Raw genomic sequence first — 27,730 nt, forward strand, 5'->3', positions numbered from 1 at the left:
ATAATTGTTCACAATTAACATAGATGATTTGGAGTTGGGGACCAAGGGCAATGTGTCCAAGTTTGCAGATGACACTAAGATGAGTGGTAAAGCGAAAAGTGCAGAGGATACTGGAAGTCTGCAGAGGGATTTGGATAGGTTAAGTGAATGGGCTAGGGTCTGGCAGATGGAATACAATGTTGACAAATGTGAGGTTATCCATTTTGGTAGGAATAACAGCAAACGGGATTATTATTTAAACGATAAAATATTAAAGCATGCCGCTGTTCAGAGAGACTTGGGTGTGCTAGTGCATGAGTCACAGAAGGTTGGTTTACAAGTGCAACAGGTGATTAAGAAGGCAAATGGAATTCTGTCCTTCATTGCTAGAGGGATGGAGTTTAAGACTAGGGAGGTTATGTTGCAATTGTATAAGGTGTTAGTGCGGCCACACCTGGAGTATTGTGTTCAGTTTTGGTCTCCTTACTTGAGAAAGGACGTACTGGCGCTGGAGGGTGTGCAGAGGAGATTCACTAGGTTAATCCCAGAGCTGAAGGGGTTGGATTATGAGGAGAGGTTGAGTAGACTGGGACTGTACTCGTTGGAATTTAGAAGGATGAGGGGGGATCTTATAGAAACATTTAAAATTATGAAGGGAATAGATAGGATAGATGCGGGCAGGTTGTTTCCACTGGCGGGTGAAAGCAGAACTAGGGGACATAGCCTCAAAATAAGGGGAAGTAGATTTAGGACTGAGTTTAGGAGGAACTTCTTCACCCAAAGGGTTGTGAATCTATGGAATTCCTTGCCCAGTGAAGCAGTTGAGGCTCCTTCATTACATGTTTTTAAGGTAAAGATAGATAGTTTTTTGAAGAATAAAGGGATTAAGGGTTATGGTGTTCGGGCCGGAAAGTGGAGCTGAGTCCACAAAAGATCAGCCATGATCTAATTGAATGGCGGAGCAGGCTCGAGGGGCCAGATGGCCTACTCCTGCTCCTAGTTCTTATGTTCTTATGTGCAGCCTCCGCACAGACAGTGACCCAAGCCGGAAACGAACCTGGGACCCTGGAGCTGTGAAGCGATTGTGCTATCCACATTGCTACCATGCTGCCCTTCATTGAAACCTACTTGTGACAATAAGCAATTTTCATTTCATTTCATTTCATTACATGGACACCGAGATCTCTCTGCTCATCCACACTACCAAGAATCTTACCATTAGCCCAGTACTCTGTCTTCCTGTTATTCCTTCCAAAATGAATCACCTCACACTTTTCTGCATTAAACTCCATTTGCCACCTCTCAGCCCAGCTCTGCAGCTTATCTATGTTCCTCTGTAACTTGCAAAATCCTTCCGCACTGTCCACAACTCCACCAACTTTAGTGATATCTGCAAGTTTACTCACCCATCCTTCTATGCCCTCCTCCAGGTCATTTATAAAAATGCTCAGAAGCAAAGGTATCTCACTTGTTTTTTACACAAATATCATCCCATTTTACCTGTCAATCTCATCCACTGGCTGGTTTCCATTTCCTCCAAACCTACAGAAACAGCCATACTTCCTGTAGTGCGGGAACAGGAGAGTTGAATTGAGGCAGTGAACAATCCTTAGGACGCTCGTGATGCTTCGATAATCTACGAATCCATGAGCAGGGATCCAAATTGCTACAAGAGGAAAACAAAATAAATCATTGTATCAGGAAAGCCCTGGTACAGAGTGAGCAGGGAGACAATTTAACAACACGCCGATTTAGAAAGCAGAAGAAGCTGCAAAGGAATATTTGTGAATTCAGCGGAGATTGTGGGCTGGATTCTCCGATATTGCGGCTCTGTCCGGAGCATGTGTCTAGTTTTACAATGAAAAAGTCGGCGCCACAACCGCACTAATGCTCCGCCCAGTGGGAGGGGCTAGCAGCCGCACCATGTAAAGCCCCCGGCTTCCCCTGCAGATACAGATGGAGGATTGCCGGGTCCGTGGCTGCGCATACGCACGGTGGATCCTGCGGCAGCCGTGCCGTACAACATGGCGCCGGCCACCCGCGGACCCGACCTGCCAGATAGTGCCCCACTGTAACCACCTTGCCACCCCTGGTCCACCACCCCACCCCTCCCCAACTGTGGCGGTGCTGCTCACAGTCTGCAGACACCACGCAAGGTCCCAGAAAACAGTGAGCATGCACGAGCGACGCCGTCAGGATGTCGGCCAATTGGGAGCGGAGCATCGGGGGGGGGCCTCGGGTTACATCCTGAGGACGTCCCAATGGCGTGCGGCGTACTCAGCCATTACGCTGTTTTTGAGGGGGCGGAGCATCTGAAAAATGGCCCCGCCCTCGATTTAGGTGGAGAAACGGATTCTCCGGCCAATTGCTGAACGCGATTCCTGCATCTCGGAACCAGGCCATTCTGCCCAACAATACCATGGGCTACATTCTCTACCACCCACCACCAATAACGGGGTTCCTGATCCAGCGGAGAATCAAGCGGCGGGCGAAAAGCGAGATCAGCGCTCGATGGGCGGGATTCTCTGATTGCCGACACCAAAATCACCCTTTTAATGCCAAAATCGGGGGCTGCACCTGTCTTCCGATGCTCCGCCCCCTCCAAAACAGCGTCATCGGTAAGGACGCCGCACGCTGTTGGGACGGCCTCAGGACGACACCTGAAATCCCTCCCCCGATGCCCCCCCCCCCCCCACCCCGAGGGCCCGATTTCCCGACGGCGTGAATCACTTGTGGGCTGAGATTTTGTCAACTCAGACCAGAGTTGACAGCTGCGGACTGTGTCCAGTGGCACCACAGTCGGCGGTGGGGGGGAGGGGGGAGGGGGGAGGTAGGGTGGGGGTAATGCTCCTCTGGTGACAGGAGCTTCGGCGAAGCTGCGGGGTCACAGAGGGTCACTATCTGGCAGGCCTTGTCCACGCGCGGCCGGCACCATGTTGTTCGGCGTGACAGCTGTAGGTCGTCACCGTGCGCAATACGCGGCCACGGACCCGGCAATTCTCCGTCCGTATCTGCTGGGGAAGCCGGGGGTTTACGTGGTGCGGCTGCTCTGCCCCCTACTGGCTGGAGCATCGGTGCAGGGGCAGTGCCTACTTTTTGGCCGTAATACTGGACACGTGCTCCGGACATAGCCTCATGTTTGGAGAATTCAGCCCGATGTTCCGAACCCCGCCCACAGCGGCAGGGAGCTACACGCCCCGGGCTGGCGGGCGGTGCAAATGGGTCATGAACATCCAGTGAAACCTGATTAACGGGCTGGAAACCCCATTTTCTTCCCCCCCCCCCCGTGTTGCTCCAGGCCTCTCAGTCGGGATTCAGGCGGGTGTGGATTGGTGAGGGTATTTTCCAGCGTTGCCCTGAAGCTGTGCACCCCGCGGTGGGTCAAGGCGGTAAGTATGTAATGTACATGCCCCCCAAAGTCCATGGATGGGCCCCAGCCCCTCACAACACAAATCCTTTTTGTGTGTTTTACAGCCCCTCACCACATCAAAGGCAGCTAAGTGCTGTGAAACAGAGGATGTCAAAGCGCTTGGCGGCCCGCTAGGCGGGTTCCGACAGCATCCCACAGGATTCCCACCGTGCATTAATTTATATAGTGAGGGAGAGGGAATCGTTCCTGGGCACTGCACCTGGTGCCAGCGCAGATCCGGAGCGGTTTGAGTCCAGCGGGAAAACTTGGCCGCCCGCATGGAGAATCCAACAAAGATGAAAGAACGAAGAAAAGTACAGCACAGAAACAGGCCATTCGGCCCTCCACGCCTGTGACGTCCAGGCTGCCCATCTAAACTAAAATCTTCTGCATTTCCGGGGTTCGTATCCCTCTATTCCCATCCTATTCATGTATTTGTCAATATGCCCCTGAAATGTCACTATCGTACCTGCTTCCACTACCTCCTCCGGCAGCGAGTTCCAGGCACCCACTACCCTCTGTGTAAATAATGTGCCTTGTACATCTCCTCTAAACCTTGCCCCTTGCACCTTAAACCTATGCCCCCCAGTAATTGACCCCTCTACCCTGGGAAAAAGTCTCTGACTATCCACCCTGTCTATGCCCCTCATAATTTTGTAGACCTCTAACAGTTCGCCCCTCAACCTCTGTCGTTCCAGAGAGAACAAACCGGGTTTATTCATCCTCTCCTCATAGCTAATGCCCTCCATACCAGGCAACATCCTGGTAAATCTCTTCTGCACCCTCTCTGAAGCCTCCACATCCTTCTGGTAGTGTGGCAACCAGAATTGAACACTATACTCCAAGTGTGGCCTAACTAAGGTTCTTTACAGCTGCGACATGACTTACCAATTTTTATACTCAATGCCCCGGCCAATGAAGGCAAGCATGCCGTCTGCCTTCTTGACTACCTTCTGCACCTGTGTTTCCCCTTTCAGTGACCTGTGGACCTGCACACCTCGATCTGTCTGACTGTCAATACTCTTGAGGGTTCTACCATTCACTATATATTACCTACCTGCATTAGGCCTTCCAAAATGCATTACCTCACATTTGTCCAGATTAAACTCCATCTGCCATCTCTCTGCCCAAGTGTCCAAACAACCTAAATCCTGCTGTATCCTCTGACAGTCCTCATTGCTATCCGCAATTCCACCAACCTTTGTGTCGTCCGCAAACTTACTAATCAGACCAGATATATTTTCCTCCAAATCATTTATATATACTACGAACAGCAAAGGTCCCAGCACTGATCCCTGCGGAACACCACTAGTCACAGCCCTCCTATCAGAAAAGCACCCTTCCATTGCTACTCTCTGCCTTCTATGACCTTGCCAGTTCTGTATCCATCTTGCCAGCTCGCCCCAGATCCCGTGTGACTTCACGTATTTTCCAGTCTGCCATGAGGGACCTAGTCAAAGGCCTTACTGAAGTCCATATAGACAACATCCACTGCCCTACCAGAATCAATAATCTTTGTGACCTCGAAAAACTCTATCAAGTTAGTGAGACACAACCTCCTCTTCACAAAACCGTGCTGCCTCTCGCTAATATGTCCATTTACTTCCAAATGGGAGTAGTTCCTGTCTCGAAGAATTCTCTCCAGTAATTTCCCTACCACTAAAGTAAGGCTCACCGGCCTGTCGTTCCCTGGATAATCCTTGCTCCCCTTGTTAAACAAAGGAACGATATTGGCTAATCTCCAGTCCTCTGGGACATCACCTGAAGATGGTAAGGATTCAAAGATTTCTGTCAATGCCTCAGCAATTTCCTCTCCTGCCTCCTTCAGTATTCTGGGGTAGATCCCATCAGGCCTTGGGGACTTATCCACCTTAATATTTTTCAAGATGCCCAACACCTCGTCTTTTTGGATCTCAATGTGACCCAGGCTATCTACACACCCTTCTCCAGACTCAACATCCACCAATTCCTTCTCTTTGGTGAATACTGATGCAAAGTATTCATTTAGTACCTCGCCCATTTCCTCTGGCTCCACACATAGATTCCCTCTCCAGTCTTTCAGTAGGCCCACCCTTTCCCTGGCTACCCTCTCGCTTTTATGTACGTGCAAAAAGCCTTGGGATTTTCCTGAACCCTATTTGCCAATGACTTTTCGTGACCCATTTTAGCCCTCCTGACTCCTTGCTTCAGTTCCTTCCTACTTTCCTTATATTCCACACAGGCTTCGTCTGTTCCCAGCCTTCTAGCCTTGACAAATGCCTCCTGTTTCTTTTTGATGAGGCTTCCAATATCTCTCGTTATCCAAGGTTCCTGAAATTTGCTGTATTTATCATTCATCCTCACAGGAACATGCTGGTCCTGAATTCCTTTCAACTGACATTTGAAAGCCTCCCACGTGTCAGATGTTGATTTATCCTCAAACATCCTCCCCCAATCTAGGTTCTTCAGTTCCCTCCTAATATTGTTATAATTAGCCTTCCCCCAATTTAGCACATTCACCCGAGGACAACTCTTATCCTTGTCCGGCAGCACTTTAAAACTTACTGAATTGTGGTCACTGTTCCCAAAATGCTCCCCTATTGAAACTTCTACCACCTGGCCGGGCTCATTTCCCCAATACCAGGTCCAGTACAGCCCTTCCCTAGTTGGACTATCTACATATTGTTTTAAGAAGCCCTCCTGGATGCTCCTTACAATCTCTGCCCCGTCCAGGCCCCTAGCACTAAGTGAGTCCCAGTCAATATTGGGGAAGTTAAAGTCTCCCATCACAACAACCCTGTTGCTTTTATTCCTTTCTAAAATCTGTCTACCTATCTGCTCCTCTATCTCCAGCTGGCTGTTGGGTGGCCTGTGATAAACCACCAACATTGTGATTGGACCCGTCTTATTCCTGATCTTGACGCATACAGCCTCTCTGCCCCCTGAGGTGTCCTCCTGCAGTACAGCTGTGATATTCTCCCTAACCAGTAGCGCAACTCCTCCACCCCTTTTACCTCCCGCTCTGTCCCGCCTGAAACATCTAAATCCTGGAACGTTTAGCTGTCAATCCTGTCCTTCCCTCAACCAGGTCTCTGTAATGGCAACAGCATCATAGTTCCAAGTACTAATCCGAGCTCTAAGTTCATCTGCCTTACCCGTTATACTTCTTGCATTAAAACAAATGCACTTCAGGCCACCAGTCCCACTGTCTTCAGCAACACCTCCCTGTCTGCTCTTCCTCAGAGTCATACTGGCCCTATTCCCTAGTTCTACCTCAATGTTTTCACCTTCTGACCGATTGCTCCAGTACCCACCCCCCTGCCAAACTCGTTTAAACCCTCCAGTGTGACACTGGCAAACCTCGCGGCCAGGATATTTATGCCTCTCCAGTTTAGATGCAACCCGTCCTTCTTGTATAGTCACACCTGCCCGGGAAGAGCTCCCAGTGGTCCAGATAACTGAAACCTTCCCTCCTACACCAGCTGTTTAGCCACATGTTTAGCTGCTCTATCTTCCTATTTCTAGCCTCACTGGCACGTGGCACAGGGTGTAATCCCAAGATGACAACCTTAAAGGTCCTGACTTTTAACTTTCTGCCTAGCTCCCTGAAACCCTGCTGCAGGACCTCAGCCCCTTCCTGCCTATCTCGTTAGTACCAGTATGTCCACAACATCTGCCTGTTTGCCCTCCCCTTCAGAATACCCGTGACCCCTTCTGAGACATCCTGGACCCTGGCACCAGGAAGGCAACACACCATCCTGGAGTCTCTTTCATGTCCACAGAAGCGCCTATCTGAGCCCCTGACTATAGAGTCCCCAATGACTATTGTTCTTCTGCGCTTTGACCCTCCCTGCTGAACATCAGAGCCAGCCGTGGTGCCACTGCTCTGGCTGCTGCTGTTTTCCCCTGATAGGCTATTCCCCCCAACAGAGTCCAAAGGGGTATTGTATACCTGTTCAAGCATGGGGACAAACACGGGGGATTCCTGCACTGACTGGCTGACCCTTCTGGTGGTCACCCATTTCTCTGCCTGTCTGGATCTGTTCCACACCAGGCTCCTCCCATCCCTCTTCCTCTAACACTAGCAGCGTAACTTCCCATTCCATTCACCCTCATGGACTGACCGAGCTTCCCCTCAAAGCCATCAATAATATTCACATCAAACATTCCCTGTGGTAGTGAGTTTCACAATCTGACCATCAAACAATCCCAGGACAGGTACAGCACGGGGTTAGATACAGAGTAAAGCTCCCTCTACACTGTCCCCATCAAACGCTCCCAGGACAGGTACAGCATGGGGTTAGATACAGAGTAAAGCTCCCTCTACACTGTCCCCATCAAACACTCCAGGGACAGGTACAACACGGGGTTAGATACAGAGTAAAGCTCCCTCTACACTGTCCCCATCAAACACTCCCAGGACAGGCACAGCACAGGGTTAGATACAGAGTAAAGCTCCCTCTGCACTGTCCCCATCAAACACTCCCAAGACAGTTATTTACATTTCTTTTAACTTCTTTGTCATTGACAACTTCTCTGTTCTGAATTCCCCCCAGTTTGGCTGCTGCCTCACTTGCTGTTCCCCCCATTCCTCCAGCACATCCCTGAGGTCTCCAGTTGATCACTTACCTCCGAGCACGATGAGGATAGCAGTGAGTTTCGGGGACTCCATGACTTCTCGTTTCCTCCGAGTGATCGATGTTTGTCTCAACGTGGCTCTGCCTCTTTTATTCAGATCTCGGGATGGTTACAACCCAGATTAGCTCAGCAAATGCAAATAGGGTGAAGGATCCTTGGCTGCTGTTTCAAATATTTTGCTGTTGTCCAACGTGTGAGAGGTTTGAGGAACCTGTTGTTCTGGTGTGGGGCTTGTCGGCTTGGATTCTCTGAGCAAAATACTGAGAAGTGAGGACATGGAGAAAGTGTCACTTTATAGGTTGCACTCAGCTATCAGCACTCAGAGCGAGTCACTCAGCTGTAAGTCCAGCACAATTCCCACTCCAATTTATTCAGTCACAATGATCAGATTAATGATTTCCCTCATCTATCGGAGTGTTAATTTACTGACCGAGTTGTATCGCTCTGCATCCCAGTAAACGTGTCCCAGGAAAGGTCCCTATTTTACTGGAGTTAGATTACTGAGAAACATGTGTAGGTTTGTTGGATTTGGGCAAGCTTTGTGACAGGGTGACTTCCGGTTGTGTGTTTCCTGCGCATGGAAAGGCGGTTTCTTCTCCACGCCAGACATGGTGAAGCTTTACAGAGGTCGGCGTGGAGGGAAAGAGTGCACCCACGGCAAAGGCCCATCCGCAGATGGGTGGGCCCCGATCGTGATCCAGGTAGGGAAGACAAACCCTACACAGCGGCAGCAACTTTGACCCCGCTCCAGCCATGAGCGACACCGGCGGCAAGGGGGAGAATCCCGCGACAATCAGGAAACGCGATTCTTGCCGGAGAGATCGTGATTCCCGATTTTCCCCGTCCCTCGCCGACGATGTGACGAGGTTCACGCCCACAAAGCGGGTGGACCTCATTTTAATAGATTCCCGTCAATTTAAATCTTATCAGTGACACCCCCCCACCCCCCCTCCCACCCCTTCCCACCAGCCACATTATCCCCCCTCACTAAATATTCATACCCAGCCGACATTTACAGCAGGTTAGGCCTAACGAGAAGCCATTGGCAGGGTCTCCCCGGGGGCACAGAGGTAAGCAGGGACCCCGGGGGGGGGGGGGGAATGCCCAAACAGTGCCCTGGCTCTGCCCCCTGTCACAAGTTAGCTCCACCACAGAGCTACACGGGGACAGTGCCAGGAGCGGGCCCGAGTGGGAGCCCGATTGGGGGGAGGGGGGAGCCTTGATATGAGGCGGGGGGAGGACTGAACACTGAGGGTGGGGGGGAGTGCCGGCTATAATTCCGCAGTGTTGGTGGGGGTCGGGGGGGGGGGGGGTGGAATGCCGGTGAGGATTGTCGGGATGGGGGGGGATGGAATGCCGGTGAGGATTGTCGGGATGGGGGGGGATGGAATGCCGGTGAGGATTGTCGGGATGGGGGGGGATGGAATGCCGGTGAGGATTGTCGGGATGGGGGGGGGGGTGGAATGCCGGTGAGGATTGTCGGGATGGGGGGGGATGGAATGCCGGTGAGGATTGTCGGGATGGGGGGGGATGGAATGCCGGTGAGGATTGTCGGGATGGGGGGGGGGGGGTGGAATGCCGGTGAGGATTGTCGGGATGGGGGGGGATGGAATGCCGGTGAGGATTGTCGGGATGGGGGGGGATGGAATGCCGGTGAGCTTTGTCGGGATGGGGGGGGGGGAGAGCCCCCAATCCCTCTGTGATGGGGGCCATTCGGCTGCAGCTCTGATTGGGCCGTCCTGTAAAGATGGCCCCCTGTCTCTGGGAAGCCGGTTGCCGGCTCTATCAGACCCCACCCAGCCAGGGTGACCGTGTAAACCATGTCCCCTCATTTTCTTCTCACAGAGCCTCAATATTTAGGGAGAAACTGGTGTGTGCAGCTGGAGAGTTCCACACAGTTTCCAGTCTGAGCCTGACACTTTGCCAAATTGTGGTCAGATTCCGCCCTCTGTTTAACGTCCTTAGGCCGTCCCAGCCAAGGAATTGATGCTCAGTAGGCAAATGCAGCAAGGAGTTTGGGCAGATTGATGCTGCTTTACATCCTGTCAAGGACTCTGACATAAGTGTTTGTGAGAAAGCTGTGTTCAGGTAGATGTGAGGTCTGAATGTTTTTTGAAGTCAGGAAGCTGGAGAGGAGGATAAACTGTTCCCATCAAACACCCCCAGGACAGGTACAGACCGAGGTTAGATACAGAGTAAAGCTCCCTCTACACTATCCCCATTAAACACTCCCAGGACAGGTACAGCACGGGGTTAGGTACAGTGAAAAGCTCCCTCTACACTGTCCCCATCAAACACTCCCAGGACAGGTACAGCACGGGGTTAGATACAGAGTAAATCTCCCTCCACACTGTCCCCATCAAACATTCCCAGGACAGGTATAGCACGGGGTTAGATACAGAGTAAAGGGCCTCACGGTAGCATGGTGGTTAGCATCAATGCTTCACAGCTCCAGGGTCCCAGGTTCGATTCCCGGCTGGGTCACTGTCTGTGTGGAGTCTGCACGTCCTCCCCGTGTGTGCGTGGGTTTCCTCCGGGTGCTCCGGTTTCCTCCCACAGTCCAAAGATGTGCGGGTTAGGTGGATTGGCCATGCTAAATTGCCCGTAGTGTAAGGTTAATGGGGTTGCGTGTATACGAGTTACGTGGGTTTAAAGTAGGGTGATCATTGCTCGGCACAACATCGAGGGCCGAAGGGCCTGTTCTGTGCTGTACTGTTCTATGTTCTATGTTCTATGTTCTAAAGCTCCCTCAACACTGTCCCCATCAAACACTCCCAGGACAGGTACAGCACGTGGTTATATAGAGAGTAATGCTCCCTCTGCACTGTCCCCATCAAACACTCCCAGGACAGGTACAGCACGGGATTAGATACAGAGTAAAGCTCCCTCTACACTGTCCCAATCAAACACTCCTAGGACAGGGACAGCACAGGGTTAGATGCAGAGTAAAGCTCCCTCTACACTGTCCCCATCAAAAACTCCCAGGACAGGTACAACATGGAGTTAGGTACAGAGTAAAGCTCCCTCTACACTGTCCCCATCAAACACTCCCAGGACAGGTTCAGCACGGGGTTAGATACAGAGTAAACCTCCCTCTTCTACACTGCCCCATCAAACACTCCCAGGACAGGTACAGCACGGGGTTAGATACAGAGTAAAGCTCCCTCTACACTGTCCCCATCAAACACTCCCAGGACAGGTACAGCACGTGGTTATATAGAGAGTAATGCTCCCTCTGCACTGTCCCCATCAAACACTCCCAGGACAGGTACAGCACGGGATTAGATACAGAGTAAAGCTCCCTCTACACTGTCCCCATCAAACACTCCTAGGACAGGGACAGCACAGGGTTAGATACAGAGTAAAGCTCCCTCTACACTGTCCCCATCAAAAACTCCTCGGACAGGTACAACATGGAGTTAGGTACAGAGTAAAGCTCCCTCTACACTGTCCCCATCAAACACTCCCAGGACAGGTTCAGCACGGGGTTAGATACAGAGTAAAGCTCCCTCTGCACTGTCCCCATCAAACATTCCCAGGACAGGTACAGCACGGGGTTAGATACAGAGTAAAGCTCCCTCTGCACTGTCCCCATCAAACATTCCCAGGACAGGTACAGCACGGGGTTAGATACAGAGTAAAGCTCCCTCAACACTGTCCCCATCAAACACTCCACATACAGGGAAAGCGCTGGGTGAGTTACAGTGGCATCATTTGAAATGCTTTGGGTGTGAGCTCTCTCATTGTTATTGCCCCTGCCCCTCCCCCTCCCCTGGTCTCCAGGTGATTACTTACCTGTGAACAGTATGAGGAGAGCAATGAGGTTCGGGGGCTCCATGGGTTCCTGTTTCCTTTGCCAGCTCGATGTTTGCAGAATGCATGTCTCTCCCTCTCTTATCATGTCCTCAGGGCCGCTCCATCCCAGGTTAGCTCTGCAAAGCAATATAGGGTAAAGGTCACCTTGGGGCGCTCATTCTAACATCCTGACATTCTCCAGAGTGGCAGAGGTTTGAAAAGACTGATGCTGTGGGTGGGGTAGTTGTGTCCAGCCTTTCTTACTGAGCTAATGATCAGAAACATCAACTGATACGTGGCACGAAGCCGTGGGCTAGTGGTATTGTCACTGGGCTAGTAATCCAGAGAGCTAGGGAATGGTCTGGGGACCCGGGTTTCAATCTGACAACGGCAGCTGGAGAAATTTCAATTTGATAGAAAAAGTCTGGAATTAAAAGTCTAATGATGTCAACGCAACAAAACTGTTGTTGATTGTTGTAAAAACCCATCTGGTTCACTCATGTCCCTTCAGGGAAGGAAATCTGCCGCCCTGACCCGGTCTGCCCTACATGTGACTCCAGACCCACAGCAATGTGGCTGACATTTAACTGCCCTGTGAAATAGCCGAGCGAGACGCTCAGTTCTCGGGCAATTAGGGACGGGCAATCAATGCTGCGTCAGCTCAGCTACGCCCACATCCCATGAATCAATTTTACTAAATCTATTGTTGGGAAGACATGCGTGATGTCGAAAATGGTTTCATGTATTTATCGGCTGGAAGCCACTGATTGAAATTCAAAGAGACGAAGACAACCTTCCAATGACTTGAAACCACAGCCGCTTAGATGTCTCCCGCCCTCCCATCAATGTCATTGACTCCTAACTGCCCTGTGAAATGGCCCAGCAAGCCACTCGATTGTATCCAACTGCTACAGACACAATGTAAACCGGACTGACCACCCGGCATCGGCCTTCACACCGGAAACCACAACGGCAAACCCAGCCCTGTCGCCCCGGCAAAGTCCTCCTTACTAACACCTGGGGGCTTGTGCCAAATTTGGAGAGCTGCCTCACAGACTAGTCCAGCAACAGCCTGACATCGCCATACTGATGGAATCATACCACACGGACAATGTCCCAGACACCACTGTCTCCATCCCTGGGTATGTCCTGTCCCACCGGCAGCACAGATCCAGCAGAGACGGCGGCGACACAGTGGAATACAGTCGGGAGGGAGTTGCCCTGGGAGACCCCAACATCAACTCTGGGCCCCATGAAGTCTCACGGCACCAGATGAAACACGGGCACGGAAACCTCCTGCTGATTACCACGTACCGCCCCCGCCAGCTGGTGAATCAATACCCCTGGATGTTGAACACCACTTGGAGGAAGCACTGAGGGTGGGATGGGTACAGAATGTACTCTGGGTGGGGGATTTCACTCTCCGTTACCAAGAGGGGCTCGGTTTCTCCACCACAGGCCGAGCTGGCCGGGTCCTAAAGGACATCGCTGCCAGACTGGGTCTGTGAGAGGTGGTGAGGGAACCAACAAGAGGGACAAACATACTGGGTTTGGTCCCCACTGTTATGTATCAGAGAATATATCCCAGCTGGTAAAGCATCACGTGATGTGTAGTGACGTCGGCAGAGTGTTTGCCGGGCTTTGTGATTCTCCATCTTAGATTGTTAGAGCAACACCTCTTAATAAAACCTCTCATCATGTTTGAAACAATCCAGAGTTTGGGCACCTCCAGACATTTTGTCATTGCAGCTAACAAAGAAATATAACCCTCGCCAATCTGCCTGCCGCAGATACATCTGTCCAGGATACTATCGGAATGGGTGTGACCACCACAGTCCCAGTGGAGATGAAGCTCCATCTCCATATTGGGAATAGTCTCCATCCTGTTGTGTGGCATCACCACCGTGCTAAATAGGACAGACTGTGAACAGATTGAGCAACTTAAGACTGGGCATCCATTACTGCAAGTGTCCCTCAGAGTCGTGTCCTCGGCCAAACATTCTTCAGTTGCTTCATCAATGACCTTCTTTCCATCAGAAGGTCAGAAGGTCACTGATGATTGCACAATGTTCAGCACAATTCACAACTCCTCAGATCCTGAAGCAGTTCAAATGTAGCAAGACTTGGACAATATCCGGACTTGGCAGACAAGCGGAAAGTAACATTCCTGCCTCACAAGTGTCCAGCAATGACCATTCCCAACAAAAGAGAATCAAACCATCGTCCCTTGATATTCAATGGCATTGTCATCACTGAATCCCCCACCATCAACATCCTGTGGGTGGCCATTGGCCAGAAACTGTCCTGGTGTGGCCATCTAAATACTGTGTCTACAAGAGGAGGTCAGAGGTCAGGAATCCTGCAGTGAGTAACTCACCTCCTGAATCCCCAAAGCCTCTCCCCCATCTACAAGGCACAAGTCAGGGGTGGGATGGAATACTGCCCACTATCCCGGATGAGTTCAGCTCCAACAATTTGGAGCTTTTGTCCGTGTTTGTTTCAACTAATTTGGCCGGGGCATGGGAACCGGATTTGTAGTCCAGCAACTAAGATGGCCGATGTTGAGGATGTCAAAGCGTGTAGTGAGGCAGTGGGGAAAGTAACACTAACAAAGGAGATTACTTGCCGGCATGGAGATGGGTTGAAGTGTGTATACTTCAACGCAAGAAGCATCAGGAATAAGGGGCGAAATTCTCCGACCCCTAGCAGGGTCGGAGAATCGCTTGGGGGCGCCTAAATCCCAACCCCGCCGCGGCAGAGATTCTCCGCCACCCGGGAAGTGGCGGTGGCGGGAATCTCGCCACTCCGATCGGAGAGGCCCCTGCGGCGATTCTCCGGCCTGGATGGGCCGAAGTCCCGCCTCTGGGAGGCCTCTCCCGCCACCGAGGTTTAAACCACCTCTGGAACAGCGGGCTCAGCGGCGCGAGCAGGCCCCCGGGGTCCTGGGGGTGCGGGGGGCGATCGAACCCCGGGGGGTGCCCCCACGGAGGCCTGGCCCGCGATCGGGGCCCCCCCCTCAGAGTCCGGGCCAGTGCCCTGGCTGCACTCTTTCTCCTTCCGCGTCCTGCCACGGCCTCCGCCATAGCGAAAGCGGAAGAGAACCCCACATCGCGTCACTGCTGGCGCATGCGCGGACTGGCGAAAGCCTTTCGGCCAGCCCCGCTGCCGGAGGCACCGGTTTTTTGCGCCGGTCTCCTGGTGGCAACCGCTCCGGCGCGGGGAGAATTCCCCACCTTTGGGGAGGGGCGACCCCTGAGTGGTTGGCGCCACTCCCCTACTCCGGGACCCTCCGTCACGCCGGGTAGGGGAGAATGCCGCCCCAGGTGGGTGAACTTAAGGCATGGATCGGTACTTGGGACTACGATGTGGTGGCCATCATGGAAACCTGGATAGAAGAGGGGCAGAATTGGTTGTTGGAGGTTCCTGCTCATAGATGTTTCAATAAGATTAGGGAGGGTGGTAAAAGAGGTGGGGGGCAGGGTGGGGGGGGGGGGGGGTTGCATTATTAATTAGAGATAGTACAACAGCTGCAGAAAGGCAGTTCGAGGAAGATCTGCCTACTGAGGTAGTATGGGTTGAAGTCAGAAATAGGAAAGGAGCAGTCACCTTGTTGGGAGTTTTCTATAGGCCCCCCAATAGCAGCAGAGATGTGGAGGAACAGATTGGGAAACAGATTTTGGAAAAGGTGCAGAAGTCATAGTGTAGTAGTCATGTGTGACTTCGACTTCCCAAATATTGATCAAATAGTTTGGATGGGGTAGTGTTTGTGCAGTGTGTCCAGGAAGCTTTTCTAACACAGTATGTAGATTATCCGACCAGAGGGGAAGCCATATTGGATTTCGTACTTGGTAATGAACCAGGGCAAGTGATAGATTTGTTAGTCGGGGAGCATTTTGGAGATAGTGACCACAATCCTGTGACTTTCCCTTTTAGTAATAGAGAGGGATAGGTGCGTGCAACAGGGCAAGGTTTACAATTGGGGGAAGGGTAAATACGATGCTGTCAGACTAGAATTGAAGTACATAAGTTGGGAACATAGGCTGTCAGGGAAGGACACAATTGAAATGTGGAACTTGTTCAAGGAACAGATACTACGTGTCCTTGATATGTATGTCCCTGTCAAGCAGGAAAGAGATGGTCGAGTGAGGGAACTATGGTTGAACAGAGAGGTTGCATGTCTTGTTAAGAGGAAGAAAGATACTTATGTAATGCTGAGGAAACAAGGTTCAGACAGGGTGCTGGAGGGATACAAGATAGTCAGGAGGGAACTGAAGAAAGGGATTAGGAGAGAGCATGAAAAACCTTTGGCGGGTGAGATCAAGGAAAACCCCAAGGCCTTTTACACATATGTGAGAAATATGAAAATGACTAGAGCGAGGGTGGGTCCGATCAAGGATAGTAGCGGGAGATTGTGTATTGAGTCTGAAGAGATAGGAGAGGTCTTGAGCGAGTACTTTTCTTGAGTATTTACGAATGAGAGGGGCCATATTGTTGGAGGGGACAGCGTGAAACAGACTGGTAAGCTTGAGGAGATACTTGTTAGGAAGGAAGATGTGTTGGGCATTTTGAAAAACTTGAGGATAGACAAGTCCCCCGGGCCTGACGGGATATATCCAAGGGTTCTCTGGGAAGCAAGAGATGAAATTGCAGAGCCGTTGGCAATGATCTTTTCGTCCTCGCTATCAACAGGGGTGGTACCAGGGGATTGGAGAGTGGCAAATGTCGTGCCCCTGTTCAAAAAAGGGAATAGGGATAACCCTGGGAATTACAGGCCAGTTAGTCTTACTTCGGTGGTCAGCAAATTAATGGAAAGGGTACTGAGGGATAAGAATTTCTGAGCATCTGGAAAGACACTGTTTGATTAGGGATAGTCAGCACGGATTTGTGAGGGGTAGGTCTTGCCTTACAAGTCTTATTGACTTCTTTGAGGAGGTGACCAAGCACATGGATGAAGGTAAAGCAGTGGATGTAGTGTACATGGATTTTAGTAAGGCATTTGATCAGGTTCCCCATGGTAGGCTTATACAGAAAGTAAGGAGGCATGGGATAGTGGGAAATTTGGCCAGTTGGATAATGAACTGGCTAACAGAAAGAAGTCAGAGAGTGGGACAGCACGGTGGCCTAGTGGTTAGCACAATCGCCTCACGGCGCTGAGGTCCCAGGTTCGATCCCGGCTCTGGGTCACTGTCCGTGTGGAGTTTGCACATTCTCCCCATGTCTGCGTGGGTTTCGCCCCCACAACCCAAAAATGTGCAGAGTAGGTGGATTGGCCACGCTAAATTGCCCCTTAATTGGAAAAAATAATTGGGCAATCTAAATTTTTTTTTAAATAAATAAATAAATAAATAAATAAAATAAAAAAGAAGTCAGAGAGTGGTGGTGGATGGCAAATATTCAGCCTGGAGCCCAGTTACCAGTGGCATACCACAGGGGTCAGTTCTGGGTCCTCTGCTGTTTGTGATTTTCATTAATGACTTGGATGAGGGAGTTGAAGGGTGGGTCAGTAAATTTGCAAACGATACGAAGATTGGTGGAGTTGTGGATAGTGAGGAGGGCTGTCGTCGGCTGCAAAGAGACACAGATAGGATGCAGAGCTTGGCTGAGAAGTGGCAGGTGGAGTTTAACCCTGAAAAGTGTGAGGTTGTCCATTTTGGAAGGACAAATATGAATGAGGAATACAGGGTTAATGGTTGGGTTCTTGGCAATGTGGAGGAGCAGAGAGATCTTGGCGTCGATGTTCATAGATCTTTGAAAGTTGCCACTCAAGTGGATAGAGCTGTGAAGAAGGCCTATGGTGTGCTAGCGTTCATTAGCAGAGGGAATTAATTTAAGAGCCGTGAGGTGATGATGCAGCTGTACAAAACCTTGGTAAGGCCACATTTGGAGTACTGTGTGCAGTTCTGGTCACTTCATTTTAGGAAGGATGTGGAAGCTTTGGAAAAGGTGCAAATGAGATGGACCAGGATGTTGCCTGGAATGAAGAGTAGGTCTTACGAGGAAAGGTTGAGGGTGCTCGGCCTTTTCTCATTAGAACGGAGAAGAATGAGAGGCGATGTGACAGAGGTTTATAAGATGATCAGGGGAATAGATAGAGTAGACAGTCAGAGACATTTCCCCCGGCTGGAACAAACCATTACAAGGGGACATTTATTTAAGGTGAATGGTTGAAGATGTAGCGGGGGATGTCGGAGATAGGTTCTTTACCCAGAGAGTAGTGGGGGCATGGAATGCACTGCCTGTGGAAGTAGTTGAGTCGGAAACATTAGGGACTTTCAAGCGGCTATTGGATATGTACATGGATTAAGGTAGAATGATGGGGTGTAGATTAATTTGTTCATAATCTATGACAAAAGTTTGGCACAACATCGTGGGCCGAAGGGCCTGTTCTGTGCTGTATTTTTCTGTGTTCTATGTTTTTGTAATATTCAAGAATGGTGACAACATCCAGGACAAAGCAGCCCCGCTTGATTGGCACCCCTTCCACAAACATTCACTCCCTCCACCACCGACGCACAGTGGCAGCCGTCTGTACCATCTACAACATGCACTGCAGGATCTCGCCGAGGCTCCATAGGCATAGAACATAGAACATTACTGCACAGTACAGGCCCTCACCTTCCAATCCCATCATCACTGCCATCGAAACGGACAACGGCAGCACATCCATGGGGAACACAACCACCTGGAAGTTCCCCTCCAAGTCACTCACCATCCTGACATGGAAATCTATCTGCCGTTCGTTCATTGTCGCTGGGGAACAATCGTGGAACTCCCTCCCTAACAGCACGGCGGGTGTACCTACAACACATTGACTGCAGCAGTTTAAGAAGGTAACTCACCACCACCTTCTAAAGGGCAATTAGGGATGGGCAACAAATGCTGGCCTAGCCGGGGAAGCCCACGTCCCGTAAAAATGAATTCTTAAAAACATAATAAGGTATCATGTATTTGCTTTGTTTGGCCCCTTGTTCCGTACTGTAACCAATCAGTGTTTTGTCGATGTTCCATTTGTCAATGTTCCCTGTTGATTATTCTTGTGTCTATTGTGTACGTACTGTGTACATTCCTCGGCCGCAGAAAAATACTTTTCACTGTACTTCGGTACATGTGACAATAAATCAAATAAACACATGGGGGAGAAAGAAGCTGAAGGTGACCCTGATAGTGGGATCAGGAAGGGGTGGGGGGGGGGGCTGAAGGTGACCCTGATAGTGGGATCAGGAAGAGGTGGGGGGGGGCTGAAGGTGACCCTGATAGTGGGATCAGGAAGGGGTGGGGGGGGGCTGAAGGTGACCCTGATAGTGGGATCAGGAAGGGGTGGGGGGGGGGGCTGAAGGTGACCCTGATAGTGGGATCAGGAAGGGGTGGGGGGGGGGGGCTGAAGGTGACCCTGATAGTGGGATCAGGAAGGGGTGGGGGGGGGGGGGGGGGGGGCTGAAGGTGACCCTGATAGTGGGACCACTAAGGGGTGGGGGGGGGGGGGAGGGCTGAACGTGACCCTGATAGTGGGATCAGGAAGGGGGTGGGGGGGGGGATCTGAAGGTGACCCTGATAGTGGGACCAGGAAGGGGTGGGGGAGGGGGCTGAAGGGTGACCCTGATAGTGGGATCAGGAAGGGGTGGGGGGGGGGGAGCTGAAGGTGACCCTGATAGTGGGATCAGGAAGGGATGGGGGGGGGGCTGAAGGTGACCCTGATAGTTGGATCAGGAAGGGGTGGGGGGAGGGGGCTGAAGGTGACCCTGATAGTGGGATCAGGAAGGGGTGGGGGGGGGGGGGGGGGGGGGGGGCTGAAGGTGACCCTGATAGTGGGATCAGGAAGGGGTGGGGGGGGGGGGCTGAAGGTGACCCTGATAGTGGGATCAGGAAGGGGTGGGGTGGGGGGGGGGGGGCTGAAGGTGACCCTGAAAGTGGGATCAGGAAGGGGGTGGGGGGGGGGCTGTAGGTGACCCTGATAGTGGGATCAGGAAGGGGTGGGGGGGAGGGGGCAGAATGTGACCCTGATAGTGGGATCAGGAAGGGGTGGGGTGGGGGGGCTGAAGGCGACCCTGATTGTGGGATCAGGAAGGGGTGCGGGGCGGGGGGGGGGGCTGAAGGTGACACTGATAGTGGGATCAGGAAGGGGTGGGGGGGGGGGGCTGAAGGCGACCCTGATTGTGGGATCAGGAAGGGGTGCGGGGCGGGGGGGGGGGGGCTGAAGGTGACCCTGATAGTGGGATCAGGAAGGGGTGGGGTGGGGGGGGGGGGCTGAAGGTGACCCTGATAGTGGGATCAGGAAGGGGTGGGGGGGGGGCTGAAGGTGACCCTGATAGTGGGATCAGGAAGGGGTGGGGGGGGGGGGGTAGGCTTGTGTGGAACATAAAGGCCAGCAGGGATGAGATGGGTCAAATGGCCAGTTTCTGAGCTATAGATTCCATGTAAAGCTGCTGGTAGGGAATACAAACCCTACACAGCGGCAGCAACTTTGACCCCGCTCCAGCCATGAGCGACACCGGCGGCAAGGGGGAGAATCCCGCGACAATCAGGAAACGCGATTCTTGCCGGAGAGATCGTGATTCCCGATTTTCCCCGTCCCTCGCCGACGATGTGACGAGGTTCACGCCCACAAAGCGGGTGGACCTCATTTTAATAGATTCGCGTCAATTTAAATCTTATTAGTGACCCCCCCCCCCCACCCCTCCCCACCCACCACATGATCCCCCCTCACTAAATATTCATACCCAGCCGACATTTACAGCAGGTTAGGCCAAACGAGAAGCCATTGACAGGGTCCCCCCGGGGGCACAGAGGTAAGCAGAGCCCCCCGGGGGCGGGGGGGGGGGGGGAGGGAGAATGCCCAAACAGTGCCCTGGCTCTGCCCCCTGTCACAAGTTAGCTCCACCACAGAGCTACACGGGGACAGTGCCAGGAGCGGGCCCGAGTGGGAGCCCGATTGGGGGGAGGGGGGAGCCTTGATGTGAGGCGGGGGGAGGAGTGAACACTGAGGGGGGGGGAAGTGCCGGCTATAATTCCGCAGTATTGGTGAGGGTTGGGGGGGGGGGTGGGGGGGGGGGGGGATGGAATGCCGGTGAGCTTTGTCGGGATGGGGGGGGGGGGATGGAATGCCGGTGAGGATTGTCGGGATGGGGGGGGGGGAGAGCCCCCAATCCCTCTGTGATGGGGGCCATTAGGCTGCAGCTCTGATTGGGCCGTCCTGTAAAGATGGCCCCCTGGTCTCTGGGGAGCCGGTTGCCGGCTCTATCAGACCCCACCCAGCCAGGGTGACCGTGTAAACCATGTCCCCTCATTTTCTTCTCACAGAGCCTCAATATTAGGGAGAAACTGGTGTGTGCAGCTGGAGAGTTCCACACAGTTTCCAGTCTGAGCCTGACACTTTGCCAAATTGTGGTCAGATTCCGCCCTCTGTTAAACGTCCTTAGGCCGTCCCAGCCAAGGAATTGATGCTCAGTAGGCAAATGCAGCAAGGAGTTTGGGCAGATTGATGCTGCTTTACATCCCGTCAAGGACTCTGACATAAGTGTTTGTGAGAAAGCTGTGTTCAGGGAGCTGTGAGGTCTGAATGTTTTTTGAAGTCAGGAAGCTGGAGAGGAGGATATACTGTCCCCATCAAACACTCCCAGGACAGGTACAGCACGGGGTTAGATACAGAGTAAAGCTCCCTCTACACTGTCCCCATCAAACACTCCCAGGACAGGTACAGCACGGGGTTAGATACAGAGTAAAGCTCCCTCTACACTGTCCCCATCAAACACTCCCAGGACAGGTACAGCACGGGGTTAGATACAGAGTAAAGCTCCCTCTACACTGTCCCCATCAAACACTCCCAGGACAGGTACAGCACGGGGTTAGATACAGAGTAAAGCTCCCTCTACACTGTCCCCATCAAACACTCCCAGGACAGGTACAGCACGGGGTTAGATACAGAGTAAAGCTCCCTCTACACTGTCCCCATCAAACACTCCCAGGACAGGTACAGCACGGGGTTAGATACAGAGTAAAGCTCCCTCTACACTGTCCCCATCAAACACTTCCCAGGACAGGTACAGCACGGGGTTAGATACAGAGTAAAGCTCCCTCTACACTGTCCCCATCAAACATTCCCAGGACAGGGACAGCACGGGTTAGATACAGAGTAAAGCTCCCTCTCACTGTCCCCATCAAACCTCCCAGGACAGGTACAGCATGGGTGAGATACAGAGTAAAGCTCCCCTCTGAACACGTCCCCCTCAAACACTCCAAGGACAGGTTCAGCACGGGTCAGATATCAGAGTAAAGCTCCCTCTACACTGTCCCCATCAAACACTCCCTGGGCAGGTACACAAACGGGTAGTACAAGAGTAAAGCTCCCTCTACCACTGGCCCCATCAAACACTCCCAGTAACAGGTACAGCATGGGGTTAGATACAGAGTAAATATCCCTCTACTCTGTCCCCATCAAACACTCCCAGGACAGGTAAAACACGGGGTTCGATACAGAGTAAAGCTCTCTCTGCACTGTCCCCAACAAACAGTCCCGGGACAGGTACAGCACAGTGTTTGATACAGAGTAAAGTTTCCTCTACACTGTCCCCATCAAACACTCCCAGGACAGTTACAGAACGAGGTTAGATACAGAGTAAAGCTCCCTCTGCACTGTCCCCATCAAACACTCCCATGACAGGTACAGCATGTGGTTAGATACAGAGTAAAGCTCCCTCTACACTGTCCCCATCAAACACTCCCAGGACAGGTACAACCCAGGGTTAGATACAGTGTAAAGCTCCCTCTACACTGTCCCCATCAAACATTCCCAGGGCAGGCTTTCCCATTACTTTTCACCTTCTCATCAGCATTTCAAATGTTGCCCAGCTTTGGGTGTGAGCTCTCTCATTGTTATTGCCCCTGCCCCACCCCCTCCCCTGGTCTCCAGGTGATCACTTACCTGTGAACAGTATGAGGAGAGCAATGAGGTTCGGGGGCTCCATGGGTTCCTGTTTCCTTTGCCAGCTCGATGTTTGCAGAATGCGTGTCTCTCCCTCTCTTATCATGTCCTCAGGGCCGCTCCATCCCAGGTTAGCTCTGCAAAGCAATATAGGGTAAAGGTCACCTTGGGGCGCTCATTCTAACATCCTGACATTCTCCAGAGTGGCAGAGGTTTGAAAAGACTGATGCTGTGGGTGGGGTAGGTGTGTCCAGCCTTTCTTACTGAGCTAATGATCAGAAACATCAACTGGTACGTGGCACGAAGCAGTGGGCTAGTGGTATTGTCACTGGGCTAGTAATCCAGAGAGCCAGGGAATGGTCTGGGGACCCGGGTTTCAATCTGACCACGGCAGCTGGTGAAATTTCAATTTGATAGAAAAAGTCTGGAATTAAAAGTCTAATGATGTCAACGCAACAAAACTGTTGTTGATTGTTGTAAAAACCCATCTGGTTCACTCATGTCCCTTCAGGGAAGGAAATCTGCCGCCCTGACCCGGTCTGGCCTACATGTGACTCCAGACCCACAGCAATGTGGCTGACTCCTAACTGTCCTGTGAAATGGCCCAGCAAGCCACTCGATTGTATCCAACTGCTACAGACACAATGTAAACCGGACTGACCACCCGGCATCGGCCTTCACACCGGAAACCACAACGGCAAACCCAGCCCTGTCGCCCCGGCAAAGTCCTCCTTACTAACACCTGGGGGCTTGTGCCAAATTTGGAGAGCTGCCTCACAGACTAGTCCAGCAACAGCCTGACATCGCCATACTGATGGAATCATACCACACGGACAATGTCCCAGACACCACTGTCTCCATCCCTGGGTATGTCCTGTCCCACCGGCAGCACAGATCCAGCAGAGACGGCGGCGACACAGTGGAATACAGTCGGGAGGGAGTTGCCCTGGGAGACCCCAACATCAACTCTGGGCCCCATGAAGTCTCACGGCACCAGATGAAACACGGGCACGGAAACCTCCTGCTGATTACCACGTACCGCCCCCGTCAGCTGGTGAATCAATACCCCTGGATGTTGAACACCACTTGGAGGAAGCACTGAGGGTGGGATGGGTACAGAATGTACTCTGGGTGGGGGATTTCACTCTCCGTTACCAAGAGGGGCTCGGTTTCTCCACCACAGGCCGAGCTGGCCGGGTCCTAAAGGACATCGCTGCCAGACTGGGTCTGTGAGAGGTGGTGAGGGAACCAACAAGAGGGACAAACATACTGGGTTTGGTCCCCACTGTTATGTATCAGAGAATATATCCCAGCTGGTAAAGCATCACGTGATGTGTAGTGACGTCGGCAGAGTGTTTGCCGGGCTTTGTGATTCTCCATCTTAGATTGTTAGAGCAACACCTCTTAATAAAACCTCTCATCATGTTTGAAACAATCCAGAGTTTGGGCACCTCCAGACATTTTGTCATTGCAGCTAACAAAGAAATATAACCCTCGCCAATCTGCCTGCCGCAGATACATCTGTCCAGGATACTATCGGAATGGGTGTGACCACCACAGTCCCAGTGGAGATGAAGCTCCATCTCCATATTGGGAATAGTCTCCATCCTGTTGTGTGGCATCACCACCGTGCTAAATAGGACAGACTGTGAACAGATTGAGCAACTCAAGACTGGGCATCCATGAGGTGCTGTGGGCCATCAGCAGCAGCATCATTGTACTCAGCCACAATCTGTAACCTCATGGCCCAGCACATCACCCACTCTAACATTACTGCCAAGCCAGGGGACCAACCCTGGTTCAATGAAGAGTGCAGGATGGCAGGCCAGGAACAACACCAGGCCAGTGGACAGTTGGAGAGGACAGTGTGAAACAGACTGGTAAGCTCGAGGAGATACTTGTTAGGAAGGAAGATGTGTTGGGCGTTTTGAAAAACTTGAGGATAGACAAGTCCCCCGGGCCTGACGGGATATATCCAAGGATTCTATGGGAAGCAAGAAATGAAATTGCAGAGCCGTTGGCAATGATCTTTTCGTCCTCACTGTCAACAGGGGTGGTACCAGGGGATTGGAGAGTGGCGAATGTTGGGCCCCTGTTCAAAAAAGGGAATAGGGATAACCCTGGGAATTACGGGCCAGTTAGTCTTACTTCGGTGGTAGGCAAAGTAAAGGAAAGGGTACTGAAGGATAGGATTTCCGAGCATCTGGAAAGACACTGCTTGATTAGGGATAGTCAGCACGGATTTGTGAGGGGTAGGTCTTGCCTCACAAGTCTTATTGAATTCTTTGAGGAGGTAACCAAGCATGTGGATGAAGGTAAAGCAGTGGATGTAGTATACATGGATTTTAGTAAGGCATTTGATAAGATTCCCCATGGTAGGCCTATGCAGAAAATAAGGAGGCATGGGATAGTGGGAAATATGGCCAGTTGGATAACGAACTGGCTAACCAATAGAAGTCAGAGAGTGGTGGTGGATGGCAAATATTCAGCCTGGAACATAGTTACCAGTGGCTTGCCGCAGGGATCAGTTCTGGGTCCTCTGCTGTTTGTGATTTTCATTAATGACTTGGATGAGGGAGTTGAAGGGTGGGTCAGTAAATTTGCAGATGATACGAAGATTGGTGGTGTTGTGGAAAGTGAAGAGGGCTGTTGTTGGCTGCAAAGAGACATAGATAGGATGCAGAGCTGGGCTGAGAAGTGGCAGATGGAGTTTAACACTGACAAGTGTGAGGTTGTCCATTTTGGAAGGACAAATGTAGATGCAGAATACAGGGTTAACGGGAGGGTTCTTGGCAATGTGGAGGAGCAGAGAGATCTTGGGGTCTATGTTCATAGATCTTTGAAAGTTGCCACTCAAACTGGATAGAGCTGTGAAGAAGGCCTATGGTGTGCTAGCGTTCATTAGCAGAGGGATTGAATTTAAGAGCCGTGAGGTGATAACGCAGCTGTACAAAACCTTGGTAAGGCCACATTTGGAGTACTGTGTGCAGTTCTGGACACCTCATTTTAGGAAGGATGTGGAAGCTTTGGAAAAGTTGCAAAGGAGATTTACCAGGCTGTTGCCTGGAATGGAGAGTAGGTCTTACGAGGAAACGTTGAGGGTGCTAGGCCTTTTCTCATTAGAACGGAGAAGGATGAGGGGCGACTTGTTAGAGGTTTATAAGATGATCAGGGGAATAGATAGAGTCGACAGTCAGAGAGTTTTTCCCCGGGTGGAACAAACCATTACAAGGGGACATAAATTTAAGGTGAATGGTGGAAGATATAGAGGGGATGTCAGAGGTAGGTTCTTTACCCAGAGAGTAGTGGGGGCTTGGAATGCACTGCCTGTGGAAGTAGTTGGGTCGGAAACATTCGGGACCTTCAAGCGGCTATTGGATAGGTATATGGATTACGGTAGAATAATGGGGTATAGATTAATTGGTTCTTGAGGGCAGCATGGTCGCATTGTGGACAACAGAATTGCTTCGCAGCTCCAGAGTCCCAGGTTCGATTCCGGCTTGAGCCAGTGTCTGTGCGGAGTTTGCACATGCTCACCGTGTGTAAGCGTTTCCTCCGGGCGCTCCGGTTTCCTCCCACAGTCCAAAGATGTGCAGGTTAGGTGGATTGGCCAATTGCCCTTAGTGTCCAAAATTGCCCTTAGTGTTGGGTGGGGTTACTGGGTTATGGGGATAGGGTGGAGGTGTGGGCATGGGTAGGGTGCTCTTTCCAAGAGCCGGTGCAGACTCGATGGGCCGAATGGCCTCCTTCTGCACTGTAAAGTCTATGATAATCTATGATTAACCTAGGACAAAGGTTCGGCACAACATCGTGGGCCGAAGGGCCTGTTCTGTGCTGTATTTCTCTATGTTCTGTGTTCAGGCCGACCCAAAAATGAGTTGTCAATCTGGTGAAGCCACAACGCAGAATTTGAATTTGTTGTCACATGTACCGAGGTACAATGAAAATTGTTGTTCAGCGAACAGTCCAGACAGATCGTTCCATCCATGAAAAACATCGGTGGGCAGGATTCTGCGGGAATAGGCGGGGCGGACAACTCCGGCGGGAAGGAGTGGCGGAAACCACTCCAGCGTCGGGCCATCCCAAAGGTACGGAATCCTCGGCACCTTCAGGGGCGAGGCCGGTGCCGGAGTGGTTTGTGCCGTGCCGGCAGGCGGGGAAGGGGCTTGTCACCATGCCAACCGGCACCGAAGGGCCTACTCCGGCCAGCGCGAGTTAGCGCATGCGTGGGAGCGCCAGCGTGTCCCTGGTGTCATCCCAGCGCATGCGCACGGGGGGGGGGGGGGGGGGCTCCGAGGACCCCGGAGACCGCCCACGCCTCTAGGCCCCGCCGGAAAGTACCTCCTCTAATTTAGGCCGGCCGGACGGGCAAAAACAAAACAAGCGGCCACTCGGCCCTTTGCGGGCTGGAGAATCGCTGGGGAGGTGCTGCTAGCGGCTGCCGAACGGCGCGGCGCGATTTCCCTCCCCGCCAAATCACAACTCTCTGCAGTTTGGTACGGCCTTGGGCTGAGCAGCTGCCATACCAGGCTGTGAGAGAGCCAGATACTTGCAGCCAGGGCTACATCTGAGCCAAACAGAATCAGCAGCACATGAGAGACAGAACGAAGCAATCTCACATCCAACTGATCAGATCTAAGCTCTGCAGTCCTGACACATCCTGTCATGAATGGTGGTGGACAATTAAACAACTCTGCGGAAGAGGAATGTCCATAAATATCAACATCCTCAATGATGGAGGAGCCCAGCACATCAGTGCAAACGATAGGATTGAAGCATTCGCAATAATCTTCAACCAGAAATGCCAAGTGGATGATCCAACTCGGCCTCCTCTGGAGATCCCCAGCATCACAGATGTCAGTCAACAGCCAATTTGATTCGTTCCCCTTGATATCAAGAAACGGCTGAAGGCCCTGGATACTGGATGGGCCTTGACTTGTGCTCCAGAACTTGCTGTGCCCCGAGCTGGGCTATTTCAGTACAGCTACAATACTGGCATCTACCCGGCAATG

At 51.9% G+C, this 27,730-nt stretch overlaps 1 protein-coding gene across 1 annotated transcript in view; it reads right to left on the reverse strand.

Moving 5' to 3' along the window:
* LOC119958883 (basic phospholipase A2 PA-15-like) overlaps window positions 1-8,091 on the reverse strand; it is a 30,331-nt gene extending 22,240 nt beyond the window's left edge. The window contains exons 1-2 of the mRNA XM_038787397.1: window positions 7,997-8,091; window positions 1,480-1,645 (exon numbers count right to left, since the gene is read on the reverse strand). Coding sequence (XP_038643325.1) covers window positions 1,480-1,645; window positions 7,997-8,039 — 209 coding nt within the window. The 5' untranslated portion in view covers window positions 8,040-8,091. The remainder of the gene's footprint in view (window positions 1-1,479; window positions 1,646-7,996) is intronic.
* Between the last annotated feature and the right edge of the window lie 19,639 nt (window positions 8,092-27,730).

The sequence above is a fragment of the Scyliorhinus canicula genome, chromosome 31, assembly GCF_902713615.1.
Source record: "Scyliorhinus canicula chromosome 31, sScyCan1.1, whole genome shotgun sequence".
Taxonomy (NCBI): domain Eukaryota; kingdom Metazoa; phylum Chordata; class Chondrichthyes; order Carcharhiniformes; family Scyliorhinidae; genus Scyliorhinus; species Scyliorhinus canicula.